This window comes from Bombina bombina, chromosome 4, assembly GCF_027579735.1.
Source record: "Bombina bombina isolate aBomBom1 chromosome 4, aBomBom1.pri, whole genome shotgun sequence".
Taxonomy (NCBI): Eukaryota; Metazoa; Chordata; class Amphibia; order Anura; family Bombinatoridae; genus Bombina; species Bombina bombina.
The window spans coordinates 493,651,033-493,675,403 of record NC_069502.1 but is presented as its reverse complement, the minus strand read 5'-3'; the positions used below and the strand labels follow the sequence as shown (position 1 = coordinate 493,675,403).

The following is a 24,371-nucleotide window of genomic DNA, read 5'->3' as shown; positions in this document are numbered from 1 at the left end:
AGTCAATAGGATGAGAGCTGCTTAAATCCGATTGGCTGTTCTCCGCACCTCCGGGAAGGAGATAGAAGATGTTGCCACCCTGGAAGAAGATCTTCACCACCTGGATGAAGACTTTGCTCAGCCTGGACTTCCGGACTTCAGGAACAGTGAGCAAATTTTTGGAGATTAGTGTTTAGGTTTTTTGGGGTTGTTTTGGGTGGGTTTTTTTTAGATTAGTGATTTTTTATTTTAATGGGTACAAAAGAGGGGAATGCCCTTTTAAGGCATTGCCCATACAAATGCACCTTTAGGGGCAATGGGTAGCTTAGGTTTTTTTAAACTTAGGTTTTTTATTTTGGGGGTTTAGTTTTAGGGGGGATTTGTAATTTTTGTAGGTAAAAGAGCTGTTTAAGTGCTATTGGTAGTTTATTGTTAGGTTAGGGGGTGTTTTTATTTTGGGGTGGCTTTTTTGTTTTTGTAGGGCTATTAGATTAGGTTTCATTATTATTATTTTGGATAATTTCATTTAGTATTTTTTATAATCTAAGTGTTTTTTTATTTTTAGTAATTTTAGTGTTGTTTTTTTGGGTAATGTTAGATTTTTTTATTTTTTTCGTAGTGTTAGGTTTTTTAATTTTGTGATTTAGGTTTTTTTAGTTTTATTTTATTTTATTTAATTAAATGTTATTTATAGTTTAGTTATGATTTTTTTTATTTCACAGGTTTTTATTTATTTTAAGAAAGTTATATTGTATATTTCATTTAAAGTATAGGGGATAGTTAGGTTTAATGTGTTGTAATGTGGGGGGCCAGTGGTTTAGGGGTTAATAGGTTTATTATAGTAGTAGTGATGTGGGGGACCGTGGTTTAGGGGTTAATAGGTTTATTATAGTAGTAACGATGTGGGGGTGGCGGTTTAGGAGTTAATAGGTTTATTATAGTAGTAGTGATGTGGGTGGGCAGCAGTTTAGGGGTTAATAGGTTTATTATAGTATTTGTGATGCGGGGGATGGCGGTTTAGGGGTTAATACTTTATTTTAGAGTTGGCGATGTGGGTGGGTGGCGGATTAGGGGTTAATAGATTTTATATAGTATACGCGAAATCCATAACTACTGGTCTCAGATAGCGGAATGGATCGCGGCGCTATAAGCTATAACGCTAGCATTATAGCCGGACCGCACAACCTTTGATACAGGCACTGTAAATCCCGCATTTAAAAGCCATTTCTTGAGTGCATAAACGAGAGTTGCGTAAAGGCTAAAATGCTATCAGTATAGCCGTACCGCCGCAACTTGTAATACGGGAGACCTGCATATTCTGTGCGTAATGGCCAATTTTTCAGCAGTATAGCCGTACCGCAAAACTCGTAATCTTGCTAAATGTTTCTTCCTTGATATATAAGAGATGATATCATACACAATGTCAAACTATTATTGATGTAGACTAGATTTAAGTGAGTTTAATGTCATCTTGGAAGACTCCCAAACTTGTTTGAGACACTTAACTACTTCTGGCACCTCTCACAACGTAATTTTTTTTTATTCTTTCTTTTTTTGTATTGGCAGAACTTTTTGAAAGTCTGGTTGTCAGCTTTGATACCTACAGTATGTCAATCCTAAACATACAGCTAGATTACGAGTTGAGCGTTATGATTTAAATAGCAGCGTTATGGGCCATAGCGCATAATTTTCTCTAACTCAGCCATTACAAGTCTTGTCAGTATTGGTGTACTGCAAGCCTTTTAGCCTGTAACGCAACGTCAGTACCGCACTCTTAAAAATTACGTTTTTCATGGGATTTCCATAGCGCTGCCATTACGAGTTATGCGTTCTGGCTAAAAAAACTGCATTACAGCCTAAAACAACAAGATCCGTACCGTCATCTAAAAGCAGTAGCTATGAGTTTTATGCTACAAATCTGTAACATAAAACTCATAACTAAACTGCTACAAAGTATACTAACACCCATAAACTACCTATTAACCCCAAACCGATGCCCTGCCGCATTGCAAATACTATATTAAAGTTATTAACCCCTAATCTGCCGCTCCCGACATCACTGCTACTAAAAAAACTATTAACCCCTATTCCGCCGCTCCCCGACATTGTCACCATTATAATAAACTTATTAACCCCTAAACCACCGCCCTCCCGCATCGCAAACACTAATGAAATATTATTAGCCCCTAATCTGACATCCGCCCACATTCCCCCCCACTTTACTAAATTTATTAAGCCCTTCACCACCACCACTATAATAAACCTATTAACCCCTAAACCGCAAGCCCTCCACAACGAAATATACTAAAGTAAACTATTAACCCCTAAACCGAATGCCCCCCACATCACAATAAACTAATTTAAACTAGTAACCCCTAATCATAACGCCTCCCTAACTTTAGATTAAAATAACAATTTCACTATCTTAAATTAAATTAAAATTTACCTGTCAAATTAAAAAAAATAAGTTTAAACTAACAATTAAACTAATATAATTATTAAACTAAAATTAAACTAACTACCAATTAAATAAAACTAAACTACACATTAAAAAACCCTAACATTACAAAAGATCTAAATACAAAAAATAAAAAAGACTAAATTACAAAAAATAGCAAATGAAACGAAATTATCAAAAATAAAAAAGAATTATACCTATTCTAATAGCCCTATCAAAATAAAAAAGCCCACCGAAAATTAAAAAAAAAAACCCTAGCCTACAATAAACTACCAATAGCCCTTAAAAGGGCCTTTTGTAGGACATTGCCCTAAGTTAAACAGCTCTTTTACCTGTAAAAAAAAAAAATGCAAAGAACCCCCAACAGTAAAACCCACCACCCAACCAACCCCCCAAAATAAAAAACTTAACTCTAACAAAAACCTAAGCTACCCATTGCCCTGAAAAGGGCATTTTGGAGGGGCATTGCCCTTAAAAGGGCATTTAGCTCTATTACATACCCATTCATCATCCAATAGAATGAGAGCTGCTTAAATCCTATTGGCTGATTTGAACAGCCAATAGGATTTTAGCAGCTCTAATTCCTATTGGCTGATTCAAATTTTACAGCCAATAGGAATGCAAGGGACGGCATCTTGGATCGCTTACCTTGCATTGAAGATTCAGTGTACAGCGGTGACCGTATGAAGAGGATGCTCTGTGCCGGTTGTCTTCAGGTTGGACCCGCTCCGTGCCGCCGGGATCAAGATAGAAGATGCCGCCTGGATGAAGATTGAAGAGGCCGCCTGGATGAAGACTTCTCGCCGCTTGGATGAGGACTTGTGGTTTTTTTGTAGCAAAAGAGCTGTTTAATTTAGGGCAATGCCCTATAAAAGGCCCCTCTAAAGGCCCTTTTAAGGGCCCTTGGTAGTTTGGGGGTGGGGGTTTGTATACTGTTAGGGGGTGTTTTTATTTTTTTTGTAGCAAAAGAGCTGTTTAACTTTGGGCAATGCCCTACAAAGGCCCCTTTAAGGGCCCCCAAAAGACCCTTTTAAGGGCCCTTTTATAGTTTATTCTAGATTAGGCTTTTTTATTTTGGGGTGTTTTTTATTTATAATATAATTTATTTATTTTTTTGGATAATTTCTTTGTTTTTGTAATGGTAGGTTTTCTTATTTTTTGTAATTTTAGGTTTTAGTGTAAGGTAGCTTAGGTTTTATTTCACAGGTAATTTTGTATTTATTTTAACTAGGTAGTTATTAAATAGTTAATAACTATTTACTAACTAGTCTACCTAGTTAAAATAAATACAAACTTACCTGTGAAATAAAAATAAAACCTAAGCTAGCTACAATATAACTATTACTTATATTGTAGATAGCTTAGGCTTTATTTTAAGTATGTATTTAGTTTGAAATAGGTATTATTTAGTTAATAATTGTAAATTTTATTTAGATCTATTTGAATTATGTTAAAGTTAGGGGGTGTTTGGGTTAGGGTTACATTAGGGTTAGGTGTAGGGTTAGGGTTAGGTTTAGGGGTAGGTGTAGGGTTAATAGTTTAATTTAGGTTGTTGCAATGTGGGAGGCTGGCGTTTTAGGGGTTAATAGGTTTATTTAGTGGTAGAGATGTGGGAGGCCAGAGGTTTAGGGGTTAATAACTTTATTTAGTTGCGGCGATGTTAGGGAGCAGCGGAAGCGGGGTTATTAACTTTAATATAGTGGCGGCGATGTTGGGGTGCGGCGGCATAGGGGTTAATAACTTTAGTATAGTGGCGGCGATATCGGAAGCAGCAGATTAGGGGTTAATAACTGTAGGAAGGCGTCAGTGATGTCAGGGGCAGCAGATTAGGGGTGTTTAGACGTGGGGTTTATGTTAGGGTGTTAGGTTTAAACGTAACTTTTATTTTCCCCATAGACATCAATGTGGCTGCGTTACAGAGCTTTTCTTTCTGCGATCGCAGGTGTTAGACTTTTTTCTGACATGCTCTCCCCATTGATGTTTTTGACGTCAAAACAGCGCTTGTTTTTGGTGCGGTATGGAGCTTAAAAGCACCATATCGCCCGCACAAGCCATGTTTTTTAAAACTTGTAATGGCTGCGCTATAGGGGTTTAAATAACGCCACTTTTGTTGCGTTTATTAATTTCCCTATATCGCTCAAAACTCGTAATCTAGACGTTTGTTTATATTACATACATATTATATATATATATATATATATATATATATATATATATATATATATATATTTATAAAGATAGGCATACACATGCACACCATATGCTGCTGTATGCTCATGAGGTACTAGATACATTTTTGCAACTGTGTGAATATTGCAAAAACACATCTTCTTTTAAATTTGAAATACACTGTTGTCATACTTTTAAAAATGTACTTTTATGTCTCTTTAATGTATCACCCTTACAAAAACATTTAAAAGCATTGCGTTAAAGGGACATGAAACCCAATTCTTTTCTTTCTTGATTTAGAAAGAGTATGCAATTTTAAACAGCTTTTTAATTTACTTCTATTATCTAATATGCTTCATTCTTTTGATATCCTTTGCTGAAAAGCATATCTAGATAGGCACAGTAGCTGTATCTAAAGAATGCAATAATGTAGATAATCAAAGTAAATTGGAATGTTGTTTAAAATGGGTTTTCTCTACCTGAATCATGAAAGAAAAAATTTAGGTTTAGTGTCCTTTTAACTCATTAACTGACAGAATAATGGATTGTTTTGTATTTTGATTTATTTATGACATTAATGTTTCAGCTTCAACAGAGGACTGTACCGGATAATGAAGCAATATATTGCTCCTTTTTCTGGCACTCAAGAGACAAAATTACTAAGAGTATTTTGTCTCCAATACTTTTCATACATAAACTCCATAGTAAAAAGTTTTACTTCCATAACAATTATGAAATGTTTGTTGAATAATGGCCATATGTGGTAAACATTATTTTCTTTTATCATACCTTGTCCTGTATTGTTTACCATTTAGGGAATAATGGGTCAAGAAGGATTAATGGGCCCACCTGGAGCAGCTGGACCTAAGGTATAAAAGCTACATTAAACATTTTCTTGTTTTATAAATATTTAAGCCTTTATTACAAGTATTGAGTGTTAACACCATGGGCACGCAATATATTGCACTTCAATACCACTTGCATTTGTGGGATGTTGTTACAAGTGGATGGTTAAAATGTACTGCAAAAGACCTAGTAGGGTGAGATACAGTTCTCATGTGGGACAGCGATTTCCCTCGGGCAACAGATTTCTTTGAGGAACTGCACTAACATTATTCAAGGATGTAAATCCACAAAGCCCATGAGATTTAATTTTTTTGTTCAACATTTTAAGCTGTTGTTTGAATACATAATTGCAAGAGATAAAAGTTGTTATTCAAAAGCATTAATTAAGGGCAAGGCCATATCTTATTTGTCAACTTATAATAGAAGAGCAATGTGCACGTTTCTACTGCTTTGTGCTTGTAATACCTGATCAAACATTACTGATTATGCAGGGCCCATCACAAAATAACAGGCTGATCATTATCAGTTACACTCCACTTGTAATCTAGGTCTTAGTTCAGTAATATATTGGTATTTTCCTTATTACCAGAATTAATGTTATGTTATTAATGTTATGAATTAATCTTTATTTGTAAATATTAAATGACACACTTTATCAATATGCAAGAATTTGTATTTTAAACTTGTTTATTTTTTATGTAATATAACTATTATTAAGTAAACATTTTCTCACTCCTGATAGGGAAATAAGGGGGACTCTGGAATACCAGGAAAAGCTGGGTCTGTAGGAATTAAGGTAAAGCTTATATCATAACATCCAGGATTCCCTAACACATTTACATTGTAATGATTTTGCAAACAGAGAAAAATAAACCTCTTCTTCATGACATCTGTATTAATATGTTTTGTTAGTGCAATTAAATTATATCGTCACTTCTTTTTAGCTCTACAAAAAAATTAAAAAATATATATACTTATAATATAACACAAACACCTATAAATTCGGTATATTACAAATTTTACCTCAGTTCATTATATACTCTGATGATATCGTACTGGAGTTTCATAGCAAGCCGGTGTGATCGTCATCATATGTAATGGCATGAAAAAAGAACAATGTTGGTGAGGTTAGGGTTAATAATTTTATGCGACTCTTATAATTGATTGGAAGAGAACAAATTAAAATGTTAAAACTAAAATCTATACACACTAAAATATATGAAATCATGAAGCATATAATGCCCAATCTATACAAATAAGCATATAATGCCCAATCTATACAAATAAGCATATAATGCCCAATCTATACAAATGAAGCATATAATTTCCCAATCTATACAAATAAGTATAGCAGTATTCTCTAGCCAGTAAAGAAGACATTGTAAATAATCATCAAACACAATAGATTTAAATAATTTATCGTTGCTTTTGCCAAGTTTAATTAGTCTTACATCTCATCTCTTTTTTTAGTGTTAGGGGATGTATCCCAAAATTGAATTATGGCACTCCACAGGTGTGTTTTTCTTTGTTCTGGCCTACAGTGGCGACTTTTGAGGGAGTAGCATATGTTATTTTGAAATGATCTTTGGTAGAAAAAAATCAATATGATTAAGTCACTCAGAGTCTCTCCAACATCTCCAATTTCAATTTAATCATACAAAATGATATAAAATGGGTAGAGGAGCGTGGGTGTGGAAAATGTGCTCAGGGCTACCACAGCACAACACTTATATATTGCCGTGGAACTCACTCTTTAGCACTTCTTAATTTATGTATTTGTCATTTAGGGGCTGATCACAATTTTGACATATAACATTTTCTGAACATTGCTTGGTATTTATAATTTTTTCCTTGATCACAATCTTATTATTATTATTATTATTATTATTATTATTATTAATAAATAATTCTACTCCAGAACAACACAGTTATATTAACATACTTTTACCTATGTGATTACCTTATACAGTGGATATAAAAAGTCTACACACCCCTGTTAAAATGTCAGGTTTCTGTGATGTAAAAAAATTAGACAAAGATAAATCATTTCAGAACTTTTTCCACCTTTAATGTGACCTATAAACTGTACAACTCAATTGAAAAACAAACTGAAATCTTTTAGGTAAAGGGAAATAAAAAACTAAAATATGGTTGAACACCCTTAAACTAATACTTTATTGAAGCACCTTTTGATTTTATTACAGCACTCAGTCTTTTTGGGTATGAGTTTTTCAGCATGGCACATCTTGACTCGGCAAGATTTGCCCACTCTTCTTTGCAAAAACACTCTAAATCTGTCAGAATGCGAGGGCATCTCCTGTGCATAGCCCTCTTCAGAACAACCCACAGATTTTGAATTGGATTCAGGTCTGGGCTCTGGCTGGGCCAACCCAAAACTTTAAACTTCTTCTGGTGAAGCCATTCCTTTGTTGATTTGGATGTATGCTTTGGGTCGTTGTCATGCTGAAAGATGAAGTTCCTCTTCATGTTCAGCTTTCTAGCAGAAGCAGAAAGGTTTTGTGCCAATATTGTCTGGTATTTGGAACTGTTTATTATTCCCTCTACCTTGACTAAGGTCCCAGTTCCAGCTGATGAAAAACAGCCCCAAAGCATGATGCTGACACCACCATGCTTCACTGTGGGTATGGTGTTCTTTTGGTGATATACAGTGTGTTTGTCCTTTTTGGAATTATGGCCAAAAAGTTCAACTTCGGTTTCATCACACCAGAACACCTTTTGCAACATGCTTTTGGGAAACTTCAGATGTGTTTTTGCAAAATTTAGCCGGGCTTGGATGTTTTTTTTTGTAAGAAAAGGCCTCTGTCTTGCCACTCTACCCCATAGCCCAGACATATGAAGAATATGGGCGATTGTTGTCACATGTACCACACAGCCAGTACTTGCCAGATATTCCTGCCGCTCCTTTAATGTTGCTTCTCGTCTTTTCATAAATTTTGGAGGGACATCCAGTTCTTGGTAATGTCACTGTTGCACCATATTTTCTTCACTTGATGATGACTGTCTTCAGGGCCGGCCCTAGCCATTGCGGGGCCCAAGGCAGGTTATCCCCGCCTCCAACCCCACCCAATCTCCGCCCATAACCCCGCCCAATCTCTGTCCTAACCCCACCCAATCTCTGCCCCTAGCCCCGCCCAATCTCTGCCCCTAACCCTGCCCCCACCTTATTTTTGTGTGTTTTCTTATGATAACAAGAACATTACAGAGATGCCACACACAGAGATACTTCTATACACAGGTACACAGATATACATACAGAGGTGTAAACACACAGCCCCACACACAGAGAGCACACACACACAGCCCCACACTCACAGAGAGCCCACACACACACACACAGAGCCCACACACACACACACACACACACACACAGAGCCCACACACACACACACAGCCCACACACACAGAGCCCACACACACACACACACACACACAGAGCCCACACACACACACAGAGCCCACACACACACACGTGTAGCATATTCAGATTACTAATGATTTGATAAACCTAATAAAAACACAATATGATACTTCCAAAATGTTTATAGGACAAATTAAGCATCATTGGTTTATACAATATGTTTTCCAATTCTCAGTGTTATTTATATATTTCTCAGTTGAGTGGATTTGAAATAAAAGTCTAAAGTATTGATAAATTAGCCCACATCTTCAGGGGTAAGTGTGTATATATAATGAAAATTTAGATTTCTAAGGTTTGCTGCAAATATATTTCAAGAAAACCCCTAAATTACCCCAACCACACAGACAGGAAAAACAGTGCATCAAGCCAGTTCTTTTGCAGTGAATGAGTACGTTGTGGGTGGAATAGCCTCTAAATAATAAATTGTTAAAAGGAAGCAAAATAGTGTCACATCCCAAAAATGTATGAACATTTACTTATTTACTTGTCAGCTGTTAACCTCAGGATAATGCAGTGAGGGTTAATTTAAAGGAACAAGGGAAAGTCTTGATTTAGGCTGAATTTGTTGTTTTCTTGGGATTTAATTAATCTTTATATGCACATACATCTTGTAGGATAGATCATATGCATACATTTTGGGGGTGCACTTTAGACAGTGCAGGAATTGTAGCTACAAAAAAAATGAACATCAATTTCCTATATTAGTCACAGACTCTGCAATCTTCTAATTCCTGATTTCTCAGTGAGGACATTTGAGGTGAATCACATAAGACTCCCATGCTAAAGATCTGCAATCTCACCAGCAGAGCTCAGAACAAGTTGCTGAAATGGAACAAGCACATTTCTCTAAAGGGTGGTTTAAAATAGCCAGCATTGTAATTTATACCTACTACCAACAAATTAAAAGCTGCAATTACTGACAACCCCTGTCCCACCAAGGCTAATACAAGCACAGAACTGCACTTTATCATAAAACAATCATGCTCAACTCTCTTATTGTGTATTTGATATAAATACAGCTACCATAGACAAATATAATCCGGCCCTCCAACTTTGCTAAATTGCTCATTAACCCTCTATATCTACATCCTAATTTAATGACAGTTTCTCACAGACCCTCACTTAAATCTTGATAGGATTATCCTAGTCCCCTAGCAAATATAATACATTTATCCTCAAGTGACACCAACACTGATTCGTTTTCATAATGCAAAAATACACTGAAGTTAAAAAAATAATAATAATAATGCATGCAGTCGACATACCATCATGCAAAATGATTGTCACACAAAACGTTCAGCATTTTACATGGGGGGGGTTGGTACCTTTTATCTAAGCAGGCAAGGGTTCAAAATCATCACTAAGTTACTACTAATAAAATAGAAAACAGAAAATTCCTGGATTTAATATTGAAATAAATACTACCTTGAATATTGATATAATCTATTGGTTGCCTGATGTTTTCCACTTGTTTTGCTGCCTTTTCAATTTTGAGTGCATACATAAATGTTGTTATTAACATAAATACTTTGCCATTTAATATCCTTAAACGTTTACTTAATCATTTGGCAAAATAACAAATATACACAAATTCTGCAAAAACTATAATTATCCAGTTTAAAATATATTTTTTAAGATCACTGTATGCCTTATCATGAAATTAACTCTAAATGATGACATCTTAATATACATTTTTCCAGAAATCACAACAGCAATGCTTTAAAGGGACAGTCTACACCAGAATATCTATTGTTTTAAAAGATAGATAATCCCTTTATTACCCATTCCCTAGTTTTGCATAACCAACACAGTTATAATAATATACTTTTTACCTCTGTGATTACCTTGTATCTAAGCCTCTGCAAACTGCCCCTTATTTCAGTTCTTTTGACAGACTTGCATTTTAGCCAATCAGTGGTGGCTGATAGGAACTCCACGTGCGTGAGCACAGTGTTAGCTATATGAACCTCCTAGATTCCTAGATTTAGTTTTAAACTAAGAACACAAAGAGAACAAAGCAAAATTGGTGATAGAAGTAAATTGGAAAATTGTTTAGAATTGCATGCCCTATCTGAATAATGAAAGTTTGTTTTGCTAGAAGACTAGAAGACTGTCCATTTAATAGCATGTGTGCACCATCAGAAAATACAGAGAACCATCAGGTTGGTACTATGCATGCACTTAAGAAAAAAGTTATTGCGTAGGCTGTAGCACTGGTTAAGATTTTTTTTGGTAAAGATTTTACTTTTTTTAAGTAAAATATCTTTTCAGTTTTTCTAGTATGTCAGTCACTTTTGATATACCCAGTTTTTTTTTTTTTGTTTTTTTTTTAACACACTGGGTATTCTAATCCAGATGGAGAAGTGTTTAATAAAAATCCGTAAGACCTAAAAGAAATTTGGATTTATGAAAATATATTCCAAACCATGTAACATGTCAGCTTTTGATTGGCCAGTGCTTCATATTGTTTTGAATGTTTTTTATTATAGTAGTAATGTTTGTTTAATGTAAAGAAGCAGTGGTTTTCTAGTGGACAAATACGTAAATTCAAGATTTATAATTGATATTCCATTTATAGCTGCATGTTTCAGCTAAAATCTCAGCTTGACTGTGCCGTATTTTCGGTCACTTCTCACCTCTTCTTTTTTTTTTTTAAATACCAAAGTCTACATTTTTAGTATTGTGAGCAGCACAGTCATGTGAGACTACTAGAATTTTAACAGTTGTTAGCTTTTACCTTTTGCAAAGCAAAGATATCCAGGTCTTACTGTCATTGACACAGGGTTAGGCATTGTACTGCTCGTGAGCAATTAAGAGGGCAGGCAGACACCAAGCACCTTTACTACCTATTATGAAGCTTTTTTTTCTGCTGCAATGTCAAGTGAAAGCAAATTAATTGGGTGAAGCTGTAGCGCATGTATTGGTAATGGTAATATAAACACTGCAGGTAAAAGCACACAATGTGTAATGTAAATATATTTAAATATATTTGAAAACAAATAAATAGAAAAATAGATATCACAAGCAATAGCATCAATACTTAGTTGTCACATGATAATGCTAGTTGTGTCATCTGTATCAGTGCTATTTTATATACAGGAAATTATCCTTTTTGCAATATTCATATTATCTGCGTTAGGTGTTAGTGCCTGGTTGAGGTTCCTTTGAAATGGCAGAAAAATAGTCCATAACATAACTTACCCTCATTGTAATATAGAGGGGCATAAAAATGCTCAGGTAAAAGAAGAGAGTCTTTACTTTTATTTATCAAAAGATTACAGTGAAAACCTAAATGCCCTAGCAAATTAAACCCTGGTGTGGCGTTAGCGTTATACATATAGTGGGGGCTCTGAAAAGATGGGCATAAATAAATAATTAGCTATTAGCAGCAAATTATATGGTGTGTTGTAGGGGCATGGTAAAGGGTTTGCCAGGGGAAGCTAGTCAAGTGTAGCTGAGTGACAGAGACCTGTCACAAAGTTCAAGTGCTGTGGGCTGCCTGTAGTAGAACAGTTAGGGAACTGAAACACGGCTCACTTTTTCCCCCTCATTGCATCTAAACAGTGGCTTTAGATCCTTTGTCAGAGAGCTGCAACTCAAGGCATTTACATACATATGCCTTTTTTTTTTCTTTTTTCTTTTATTGCAGTTCTGCACTCTCTGTGTTTCCTTTTATCCTCTGTTTTTGTATTGCACCCCAAAGTTTATAGTCCAACTATAAACTGATAATTGAATCCACATCACCACTTCTAGCAAGGGCAAATTTATTCAGCAGCTCTGTGATTCACAGTTACCTCATATTATTTTCTATACCTAAATATGCTATTACCACCAACTTAAAAGTATACTGGTCTTGTATATTTTACAAAAGGGCATCTCTATTAGTCATGAATTATTTTAAACAAGGTAAAATAACCTTCTTTTTATGATAGTTGGGCTCATGATATTGGCTGTGGGATAATTTCTACACCTTGATTATATAAATAATGTTAAAGTTGTCAATTTTAAGCTAAGAGAGGACATCCACCATGGCTCATTAACTGAGCCTCCTCACTAAGAAATAAAAAGCATCATTTTCCTATAAAATTGATATCTCTGCAACTCTATCAAGTTCTGAAGATTTTATCTTGCTCTCTGCTCTAGTTCTCTTTTTTTTTCTAAAAGAAGGGAGCAGGTTAGACTGCCAGTCAGATGCCATATTACCAAAGCCATTGATTGTAATGAGAGCATGGTACCAGTTGCCAACTACATAAGGGAGGGAGACTGTGGAATGGGGCAATAAAAACAATGTTATATGACCTCTGATCTGGTCAAACAAAAGTGTACAGAACTATCCAAACTGCTTTACTTCGTTCCACAAAAAAATATTAGGACAAAGGCAATGCACCAAAAAAAAACCCCAACAATTGTGCAGAGTGAACTGGTTTTACTTTTATATCAATTCTCATCAGCTGACTTATGCCTGAACCAGAGCTCTCCTCCAGGAGGGGAAGATACAGGTTTTCTCCCAAGCCTGTGTGCAACCGAAGAGCTGGATTTTATATAAAGAGAAAAGGGAAGAATATAAAATAACTTGCTAACAATATATAGTGCACTTGCAGACAACTGTCATATATTCTTTATTCTTAGCTTTAGAAATGTACTAACTGACGCTAGAAAGTAAAGAGCCGCTGCGTGTAAAGGCTCTTCTGCACAGACACAGCCCAAAGCAAATCTCTTCATTACTCAGAAGAAGTGGCGGCACAAACTCCTTTGTCAGCAGCTGCCAGAAGCTGTGATTGAAGGCAATAACAAAAACTAACCTGGCAATCATGATGGAAGTCTGGAACTTCAACTACAGATCTGCAGGAACGAATCGCTTCACTAACAGTCACTATGACAGCCTCCGGTGCTCCGCCCATCCTCCCCTCTCACTCCCGGGTGCCAAAAATTTTAAAAATTACGGCAAAAAAAAAAAAAAAAACTACATTTGATAAAAAAGTAATTAAAAAAAAATACAATTTTTTTTTTTATAATTTTTAAGCCGGTGCGGGGCCCCCCTGAGTGCTCCGCCTTGCCCAAAGGCAGCCCTGACTGTCTTCACTGTGTTCCATGGTATATCTAATGCCTTGGAAATTCTTTTGTACCCTTCTCCTGATACCTTTTAACAATGAGATCCCTCTGATGCTTTAAAAGCTCTCTGCGGACCATGGCTTTTGCTGTAGGATGCGACTAACAAAATGTCAGGAAAGACCTACTAGAACAGCTGAACTTTATTTAGGGTTAATCAGAGGCACTTTAAATGATGACAAGTGTGTACTGACTCCTATTTAACATGATTTTGAATGTGATTGCTTAATTCTGAACACAGCTACATCCCCAGTTATAAAAGGGTGTTCGCACTTATGCAACCATATTATTTTAGTTTTTTATTTTTATTTCCCTTTACCTAAAAGATTTCAGTTTGTTTTTCAATTGAGTTGTACAGTTTATAGGTCACATTAAAGGTGGAAAAAGTTCTGAAATGATTTATCTTTGTCTCATTTTTTTACATCACAGAAACCTGACATTTTAACAGGGGTGTGTAGACTTTTTATATCCACTTGTATCTGAGACTCTACAGACTGTCCCCTTATCTCAGTTCTTTTGGCAGACGTGCATTTAAGAAAGACTAGACTTTCCCTTTAATACAGAGTTAGATGAGGGAAATGATTAGCTGTAATTGTACCTGAGCTGGGTGGTAGAGTTCCTTGAACAAAAATGTGTTAGTTTAAAAAAAAAACAGATTAGGGGGAAGTCTAATGGCAAGAGGAAGTGCATTCCAGTGGGTTGGTATTGCACAAGAGAAATCCTTGCAGTCTAGCACGGGAGGGGTGATGATAGAAGATACAAGTAGCAGGTCATTGTTGGATCTCAGAGGTTGGGCTGGAGAATATCTGTTGATTAGTGGGGGCAGGTAGTGTGTAGGTTAGGGTGAGAATTTTGAATTTAATTATGCTGTGCATGGGGAGCCAGTGAAGGGATTCCCAGAGAAGTGCAGCAGATACAGAGTAGCATGAAAGGTATATTAGCCTGGAAGAGGCATTTAGATGGATTAAAGGGGGAGATGTGGGAGAGAGTCCAGTGAGTAGGTAGTTGCAGTAATCAAGTCAGGAAATTACCCAGGAGTGGATTTGTTGCTTAATGGTGTCTGCATCCAGAAATGGATGAATTTTGGAAATTTTGTGTCTGTGGTTGTGGCAGGATGAAGCGAGCAGTTGGATGTGGGAGATGAAGCATAATTTGGAGTCAAGTGAAACTCTGAGGCAGCAGACTTGAGGTGATGGGGAGGGATTAGAAGGAGATTAGTCTTGGACATGTTCATCTTTAGGTGGCGAGAGGTTACCTAGGAAAAAAAGGCCAGATAAGCAGTCAATGACATAAGGAAGGACAGCTGGAGAGAGAGCAGAGGTGGTATTTGAAGCCATACCTGTTAATAATTTTACCCAGTGAAAAAGTATAAATGGAGAAGAGTAGAGGACCAAGGACAGAGCCTTCAAGCACTCCAACTAGCAGAGGCATTGAAGAGGAGGATGAGTTGCAAACAAATGACGCAGAAAATGACCTGTTAGAAAGATTAGAGTGGATTCAAGAGGGAGCAGTGTCACAGAGACAAAGGGAGCTAAGAGTCTAAAGGAAGGGGTGGTCAATAGTGTTGAAGGCAGCTGAGATGTCAAGTAAAATAAGTATAGCATAGTGGCTGTTACTTTTAGCAGAAATAAGATCATTAGTAAAATTAGTGAGGGTAGTTTCAGTTAAGTGTTGGTGAAGGAAGCAGAATTAGAGGGGCTCAAGCAAAGAGTTGGAGGACAAGAAGTGGGTTAGGCATTCATAAACTATTTTTTGAGGAGTGTTGATGTTAGTGGAAGCAATGATATGGGGCGGTAGTTTGCAGGAGAAATAGGGTCAAGGGATGTTTTTTGAGGATTGGAGTGACCTTTGCATCTTTAAAAGAAAATGGGAATGAAGCAATAGAAAGGGATAGGTTGAAGATGTGAGTAAGAGCATGAGTGAGGATGGAAGACAGAGAAGGTATTAGATGTGAAGGGACAGGTTTGAGTGGACAGGTAGTGAGGTGTGAGGAAGACAGTAGGGAACCAACTTCATTCTCTGTGGCTGTGGGGTTGAAGCAGAGAGTGGCAGAGGAGGTGGCTGGGGTGAAGATGGAAACTTGCAGGCTAGTGTTAGGATGTCACTTTGTATAGTATACATTTTTTGTTTAAAAATAAATCTGCCAGGCCTGGTCTTGATTACTAAAGACAGATGAAGGAGGTGATGAAGGTGAGTAGAAGAGAGAGTTGAAAGTAGAGAAGAGTCATTTAGGGTTTGAGGATAGAGTGGATATAAGAGAATCAAAGTAGGTTTGCTTGGTTAAGTGAAGGGCAGATGTGTATGAATGCAGAATGAGCTTATATTAGATTAAATCAGGTTCAGAGTGATAATTCCTTCAGAAACACTCAACAGTGTGAGAGCATTTTTGCATGTGTCGTGTTTGCTGAGAGTGCCAGGGCTATTATTGATGGTGTGGAATTTTAGGCAGTCAGGAAGGAGCAAGAGTGTCTAGTGCAGAGGATGGAGTATTTTTATAGTTGGTGGTAGCAAGACCAAGGCAAGTTATAGAGGATCCACAGAGTGCAGATTTCTACAGGTGCGGGTGCAAGATGGAGAAGTGGGTTTAGACAGTAAATTAAGATTATAGTTGAGCAGGTGGTGGTCTTAAATGGCAAAAGGGCTACAGGTGAAGTCAGATATAGAGCATAGGTAGGAAAATACCAGGTTAACAGAGTGACCGTCACATTGAGTAGGGTATAGGGTGGATTGGTAGAGACCGAAGGAGGAAGTGAGTGAAAGAAGTTAAGAGGCATCAGGAGCAGATGGGTTATCAATGGGGATATTAAAGCCCCTGTGTATTAGGTTGGGTAAAAATACACAGGTGCTTTAAAAAGTGAGGAAGCCAGGTGGCTTAGGAGGTTGGTCCAGGAGGGCAGTAGATGACTGTCACTCTGAAAGAGTAGGGGAAGAACAGGCAAATTATTCAGTCATAAATATACTGGAAAAAATATACTGGGAAAAAAAAACACCCAAAATTGCTATTTTTGTTGTTAATTGAATGTGCAGAATGAAAGACACAATGGAGATAGATGTAACAGGACCATTATCAGTATAGTGGGCATTATATATATATATATATATATATATAATAAAAACAAATTCTCCCTCCAAAAGTCAACGACCTAGGTGCAAGCATGCAAAGAATAGTCCTGAAAAAAGGATGCGCTCTCAGGAATTTCTGTCAAACAGTGTCAACTTTAGTTGGATGACGTTTCTGAGACAAATTGTCCCTTTCATCAGATCAATGTCAATGTCACATTGATCTGATGAAAGGGACAATTTGTCTCTGAAATGTCATTCAATTAAAGTTGACACTGACAGAAATTCCTGAGAGTGCATCCTTTTTTCAGGACTATATATATACAGTATATATATACTTCTGATTATATCACGATAGCTTGTGTTTAATCACAAATTAGATTAATGTTTGTTAGATCTCTTGTTCAGAATATTTAGTGAAATTACATATGTACAACGTTGGTTTAAGTTCTTTATTTAACTAACCAGAATGTTTGCACCTTGTGTTATAATTTCCAGGGAGGAAAAGGAGAACCTGGTCTTCAAGGTCAACAAGGATATAGAGGTTTGCCAGGACTTCTAGGTGCAAAGGTAAACTCTGTAAAATATATATAGATTGATTTGAAGATTTCCTGTTAACATTCACAGAAGCACATTTAAGAAAGAAAGGGAAAGTGGGGGTAGGGCTGAGTATAAGATACGCAGGAAGTCTGTAGTTATAGGCTAATAGCCAAATTTGAGTATTATAATCTCCTAACTACTTAGACTACATGCCACAAATTTTGAGTTAGAGAACAGAGTACAACTAACTGGAAATTGTAAATAGACTTACAAGTTTAAATAGATAACTCAAATCTGTGAAAAAATTAACCAACTTAGCCTATTCGTGATCGGGAAATTATGATTATTTGTAAAATTTGTTTACCAACATTCATACACTAAAGGTTATTGAACTGATAATATATTAACCACACATACATCAGCATACGATGAAAAGATTAAAAACACTGCACCCTGGTGTGACTGTGGCTTTCTAAATAATTTAGGTTTAAATTGTTAAAGAAATCTAGGCAGCATAACTAGAGCTATCAGCTAAACCCTTACAATCCGAGGGCTAAATTACAATTAATTTTTACAATTATATTATGCTGCTGTTAGTGTCAAAACACCAAGGGTGAGCAAATTAAAAAAAGGGAAAGACAAAGCTTATCCCAGAGGACCCCTGATGTACGTTTCACAAAAAACGCTTCCTCAGAGGGGTGGCGAGCCGCTGCTGAACTGTAATATTTATTGGTCTATAAGACCCTCCTCTGATACGGATTGGATATGCCTGTAAGCCATTTTGGATGTTTTGATTGGCCGTGAAAAATGTCAATCAAAAAGGAAAGCAACGATAGGATAAGGTAAGGGGTGTTGGTTCCTGACGTGAACAACATTGTCATGCATGGGCGTGTTTGTTTACATACACGTCATTAGTTAGACCCTCATTGGATGATCACACTGATCATATGTTGTATCATCGTAATATTGTTTTATGTCTATTACAATATGAGTGGATCATTGCTGCCATTATAAACTCGTCAACTGATTGAAGGAATAGTTTACCGTAATCCGTGACATGTTTAGTTGCTTTATAAGGCTCCACTTGTCATATTGTAAAGTAGGGAGTACTCGAAATAACGATAGGGAAATAAACATGGTTGCTTTTTTGTTGTTGTTACTAAAAATTGAGTAGTGAGTATATAAAGAATTGTTGTACACTATTCATCTGTGAAAGCAATACGTTTATAAGTTAAGAGTAAGCAAGAGCGTGTCTGACAATCCCATTAAAGGGTGTGTCAAAGTACGTCACAGTCCTTTAGATTGGATAGTTATTCTCTCATTATCATGCATGGGCGTATTTGTTTATATTTACGTTATTAGTTGAACCCTCATTGATTTTCAATCCGCAAAGCTCGTACTTGATACAATATAACATTTTGGTTAAACAAGCCTGGGCTAATAATATTATTACAAATACTGAGAAAAAATATTTACTCACAGAGCACCCTAAAGTCGCTACACTATATTTCTTACCAAAGATACACAAAAAAAAACAAATACCCCCTGGTAGACCCATCATCTCGGGGAACGAGAATTTAACTGAAAACCCAAGCAGATACGTAGATCTAAGGTTAAGAGAATATCTAACCACATTGCCTTCCTACGTTCGTGACACCATGAAGGTATTAAAAATATTACAAAATGTCCATTTAAATGATGACATGTGGCTCGTCACTGCTGATGTGGAGTCACTTTACACTAATATAAGACATGCAGATGGGATTGCAGCCATTAAGTATTTGTTATCATCTAATACACATGATAATGAAGATCATAATAAATTTGTGGTCCAACTATTGCATTTTGTCTTACCACATAATTTTTTTACCTTCAATGATAGACACTATTTGCAAACGCAAGGTACCGCAATGGGTACTGCTTGCGCACCTACCTATGCCAACTTGTTGTTGGGGCATTGGGAGCTTTTGATGTTTTTTCAATGGAATTAAAACAATATACAGACCACATTCCGTTATGGTTAAGATATATTGACGATGTCTTATTCATATGGGAAGGGACATCTAAGGAATTAGATCAGTTTATGATGAAAGTAAATGTGAACAACAAAAATATCAAACTAACTTACACAGCTGATCAGCAAAAAATATGTTTCCTAGACCTAACCATATTTAAAAAAGACGATGGATTTATCAACACTACCATGTATTGCAAAGATACAGTGACTAATACTCTGTTACATAGTTCTAGTGCCCATCCACCCTGCACCCTTAAGGCAATTCCTTTTGGGAAATTTCTGCGCCTCAGACGCAACTGTTCTAGTGTTGAAATATATCTCACAGAATGTAAAGCATTGATGGACAGACTAATGGTACGAGGTTACAGCTGGAAAGCAGTCAAGCGAGCTAAATACAAGGCATTGAATATCAATAGAGACAATTTACTTGTCCCAAAGACCAGAGAAACCAATGAATCATTTCGTAGATTGATTACCACACACAATCCACAAATGTCAGAAGTAACTAAAATAATCAATCAACATTGGAAGATATTGCAAAATGATTCTTCCTTAAAAGCAACCATCGGTGATACAATCTCTATTGGGTATAAAAGACCAACTAATCTTAGGGATAGACTTGTATCCAGTTATTATGTGAGATCAACTAGAAAGAAGGATTCAAATCCAGGCATTCACCCTTGTGGCTCTTGTTCTGCTTGCAAATATGTATTAAAATCCAAAACTATTGAAGACAGAACAGGCCAGGAATATACATTAACCACATATTTTTCCTGCAGAACTACTGCGGTTATATATGTTATCTTTTGCTCTTGCAAAAAAACTTACGTTGGCATGACGACCCGAGAAATACGGGTTCGTATTCTTGAACACGCCGACAATATAAAAAATGCCAACAAAGATGAAGCAAGGGGCAAAAAATTAACATCCGTTGCGAAACATTTCCAAATACATCACAATTGCTCCACTACCAGTCTAAAGTATATGGTAATTCAGAAAGCCTCCCTTGGCATAAGAGGAGGCAATCTTGAGAAAATCTTACTCAAACTTGAATGTAAATGGATTTACCGTTTAAATTCAGTAAAACCTAATGGCATGAATGACTTCAATAATTACTTTGTATACTTATAAGATACACTAATTTTGGAGTCAAGAATTTTTACTCCTCTCACATTATGGCAACTTCTTTTTTCAACTATTTATTTATTTATATTTGAGATCTATTTACACGTTATTAGTGTTTTTCTGTTTTTTGTTTTGCACACATCCATCACCTATTTCATAATGTCACAATAATTATAGTCACAGTCCTAGGTCTATTCTTTAGACCATTTATTTATTTATTTATTTTCTCTGACTTACTTATAAATTATAGTATGATGACACATTTTCACATAAACTTAATTTTTTTAATTAAGATGGTGATTCTCATCAAGGTCATATACTGTATTATAATTTCCTATTCATATCACAGTCATAATTTTTTCCCATATCATGAATAGCACCCTTTACTAATGTTATTCATGTTTCTCATATACTGATTAGTATATGCATTATATAGATATAATAGTCTATTTACTTCACTCCATTCACAACGTTATGGCTTCTGTATAATTACAGACTCATTCTTAATCACATGTCCACACCAATTATTTTTTTCAGCACAATACAGCACGGTATTTACACATATTGTACACAATTAAGTTGTAAAGTATTTGACCTCATAAATTTTGGCTCTGATCAATCATATTTAAACATCTCAGACATATATTGGGCAGTTACTATTAATAAATCATAATATGAAGAATATCTAAAACCCATATTACTTAGCATACCTTGCAACAAAATAACAGCAAGTACAGTATAAGAACAGAGTCAAACACAGCTATCTTTGATACAATCAAAAATTATTTTTCTTCATACTTTGATTACATATTTTACTACACCTTTTTGATCAGTATTTGCTTTAGGGAGAATATACCTATCGTAGACATATTAAATCTTCAATGTCAAGATAAGTTCTCGATTTAATAATAAACATATCACCATCTCGCAATGTTTATTAATATCTCATCAGCTAGACAGGTGAATAATATATTACTAACTCAATATTATTGTAATGATCTATATGATGTGTAGCTAAGTGATATATTTCTTAACTTTCATTGATGATCAACTAATGATATACGACGGCCAAAATATAATGAAGAGTGATACGTCCTCAATTTTAAATATAAATACACAGTTTGTTTACATACCGCTGTCACATAATAACTGAACGCAATGATTGATCACTGTTACCGTGTGTCAATGGCAACCTATGTGTCATATGACACCGTAATGACTGACACATCACTATATGCTCCGCATATTTACAATATTTATAACATTGTGCAATAGTCATAATATTTTAGCATCAGCTAAATATCTTCTCTCCATACATAGTGAATGTATGTGTTATTTTGTGTCATAATCGGATTAATAATGGGCACCCCCTTACAATAATTGTGAGCGTAACTTATGAAGGCTCTATCCATAACGACATGGCACGCCTCTTTTATGATCTATCAATAACATATGGGAGAATGACTATCCAATCATAATGACTGGTTCTATGTGACAAGCTATGACACACCCTTTAATGAGATTGTCAGACACGCTCTGGTTTACATTTAACATATAAACGTCTCGCTCTCATAAAGGAATAGCGTAGAATAATTCTTTATATACTTACTACCCAATAGTGAGCATTGATAATAAGTAAGCACTCATGTCTATTTCCCTAACTTCTCATTTTATAATACGATAAGTGGAGCCATACAGAGTAACTAAAAAGGTCACGGATTATAGTAACTAAAAAGGTCACGGATTATATGGGAGAATGACTATCCAATCATAATGACTGGTTCTATGTGACAAGCTATGACACACCCTCTAATGAGATTGTCAGACACGCTCTGGTTTACATTTAACATATAAACGTCTCGCTCTCATAAAGGAATAGCGCGGAATAATTCTTTATATACTTACTACCCAATAGTGAGCATTGATAATAAGTAAGCACTCATGTCTATTTCCCTAACTTCTCATTTCATAATACGATAAGTGGAGCCATACAGAGTAACTAAAAAGGTCACGGATTATAGTGAACTATTGCTTCAATCAGCCGACGAGTTTATAATGACAACACTGATCCAACCATAGTGTAATAGACATGAAGCAATTTTACGGTAAAACAACATATGACCAGTGTGATCATCCAATGAGGGTTCAACTAATAACGTAAATATAAACAAATACGCCCATGCATGATAATGAGAGAATAACTATCCAATCTAAAGGACTGTTTCTTAATGACATACTTTGACACACCCTCTAATGGGATTGTCAGACACGCTCTTGCTTACTCTTAACTTATAAACGTATTGCTTTCACAGATGAATAGTGTACAACAATTCTTTATATACTCACTACTCAATTTTTAGTAACAACAACAAAAAAGCAACTATGTTTATTTCCCTATCGTTATTTCGAGTACTCCCTACCTTACAATATGACAAGTGGAGCCTTATAAAGCAACTAAACATGTCACGGATTACGGTAAACTATTCCTTCAATCAGTTGACGAGTTTATAATGGCAGCAATGATCCACTCATATTGTAATAGACATAAAGCAATATTACGATGATACAACATATGATCAGTGTGATCATCCAATGAGGGTCTAACTAATGACGTGTATGTAAACAAACATGCCCATGCATGACAATGTTGTTCACGTCAGGAACCAACACACCTTACCTTATCCTATCGTTTCTTTCCTTTTTGATTGACATTTTTCACGGCCAATCAAAACATCCAAAATGGCTTACAGGCATATCCAATCCGTATCAGAGGAGGGTCTTATAGACCAATAAATATTACAGTTCAGCAGCGGCTCGCCACCTCTCTGAGGAAGCATTTTTTGTGAAACGTACGTCAGGGGTCCTCTGGGATAAGCTTTGTCTTTCCCTTTTTTTAATTTGCTCACCCTTGGTGTTTTGACACTAACGGCAGCATAGTATAATTGTAAAAATTAATTGTAATTTAGCCCTCGGATTGTAAGGGCTTAGCTGATAGCTCTAGTTATGCTGCCTAGATTTCTTTAACAATTTAAACCTAAATTATTTAGAAAGCCAGTCACACCAGGGTGCAGTGTTTTTAATCTTTTCATCGTATGCTGATGTATGTGTGGTTAATATATTATCCGTTCAATAAACTTTAGTGTATGAATGTTGGTAAACAAATTTTATAAATAATCATAATTTCCCGATCACAAATGGGCTAAGTTGGTTAATTTTTTCACAGATTTGAGTTATCTATGCACAGAAGCACAACAGGTCATTGAAAAGTTTTTTAAGTTTAGTGAAATACATTTTGTCAAAGTCACCTTGACACATATTGTTTTCCTATATATGAATGTTTTCTGATTTAAAGGGCCATAATACCCAAATGTTTAAACACTTGAAAGTGATGCAGCATAGCTGTAAAAAGCTGACTAGAAAATATCACCTGAACATCTCTATGTAAAAAAGAAAGATATTTTACCTCAAAAGTTCCTCAGTAGCCACCTCCCATTGTAAAGGATTTCTAAGCAGCATTTTAGTGTGTCTGTCCCGGGACATCTGAAGGGATGAGCTTCGTGAACTCTCATATTATTTCACCAATCAGGTAAAGGAAGCTTACAATGAAATCTCATGAGAGTTAAGTCAAA

At 35.9% G+C, this 24,371-nt stretch overlaps 1 protein-coding gene across 1 annotated transcript in view; it reads left to right on the top strand.

Annotated features, from left to right (window-relative positions):
• The window catches only part of LOC128656477 (collagen alpha-1(XXI) chain-like), a 788,552-nt gene that overhangs the window by 728,368 nt on the left and 35,813 nt on the right, over positions 1-24,371 (top strand). Inside the window, exons 20-22 of the mRNA XM_053710398.1 lie at positions 5,422-5,475; positions 6,195-6,248; positions 17,559-17,630. Coding sequence (XP_053566373.1) covers positions 5,422-5,475; positions 6,195-6,248; positions 17,559-17,630 — 180 coding nt within the window. The remainder of the gene's footprint in view (positions 1-5,421; positions 5,476-6,194; positions 6,249-17,558; positions 17,631-24,371) is intronic.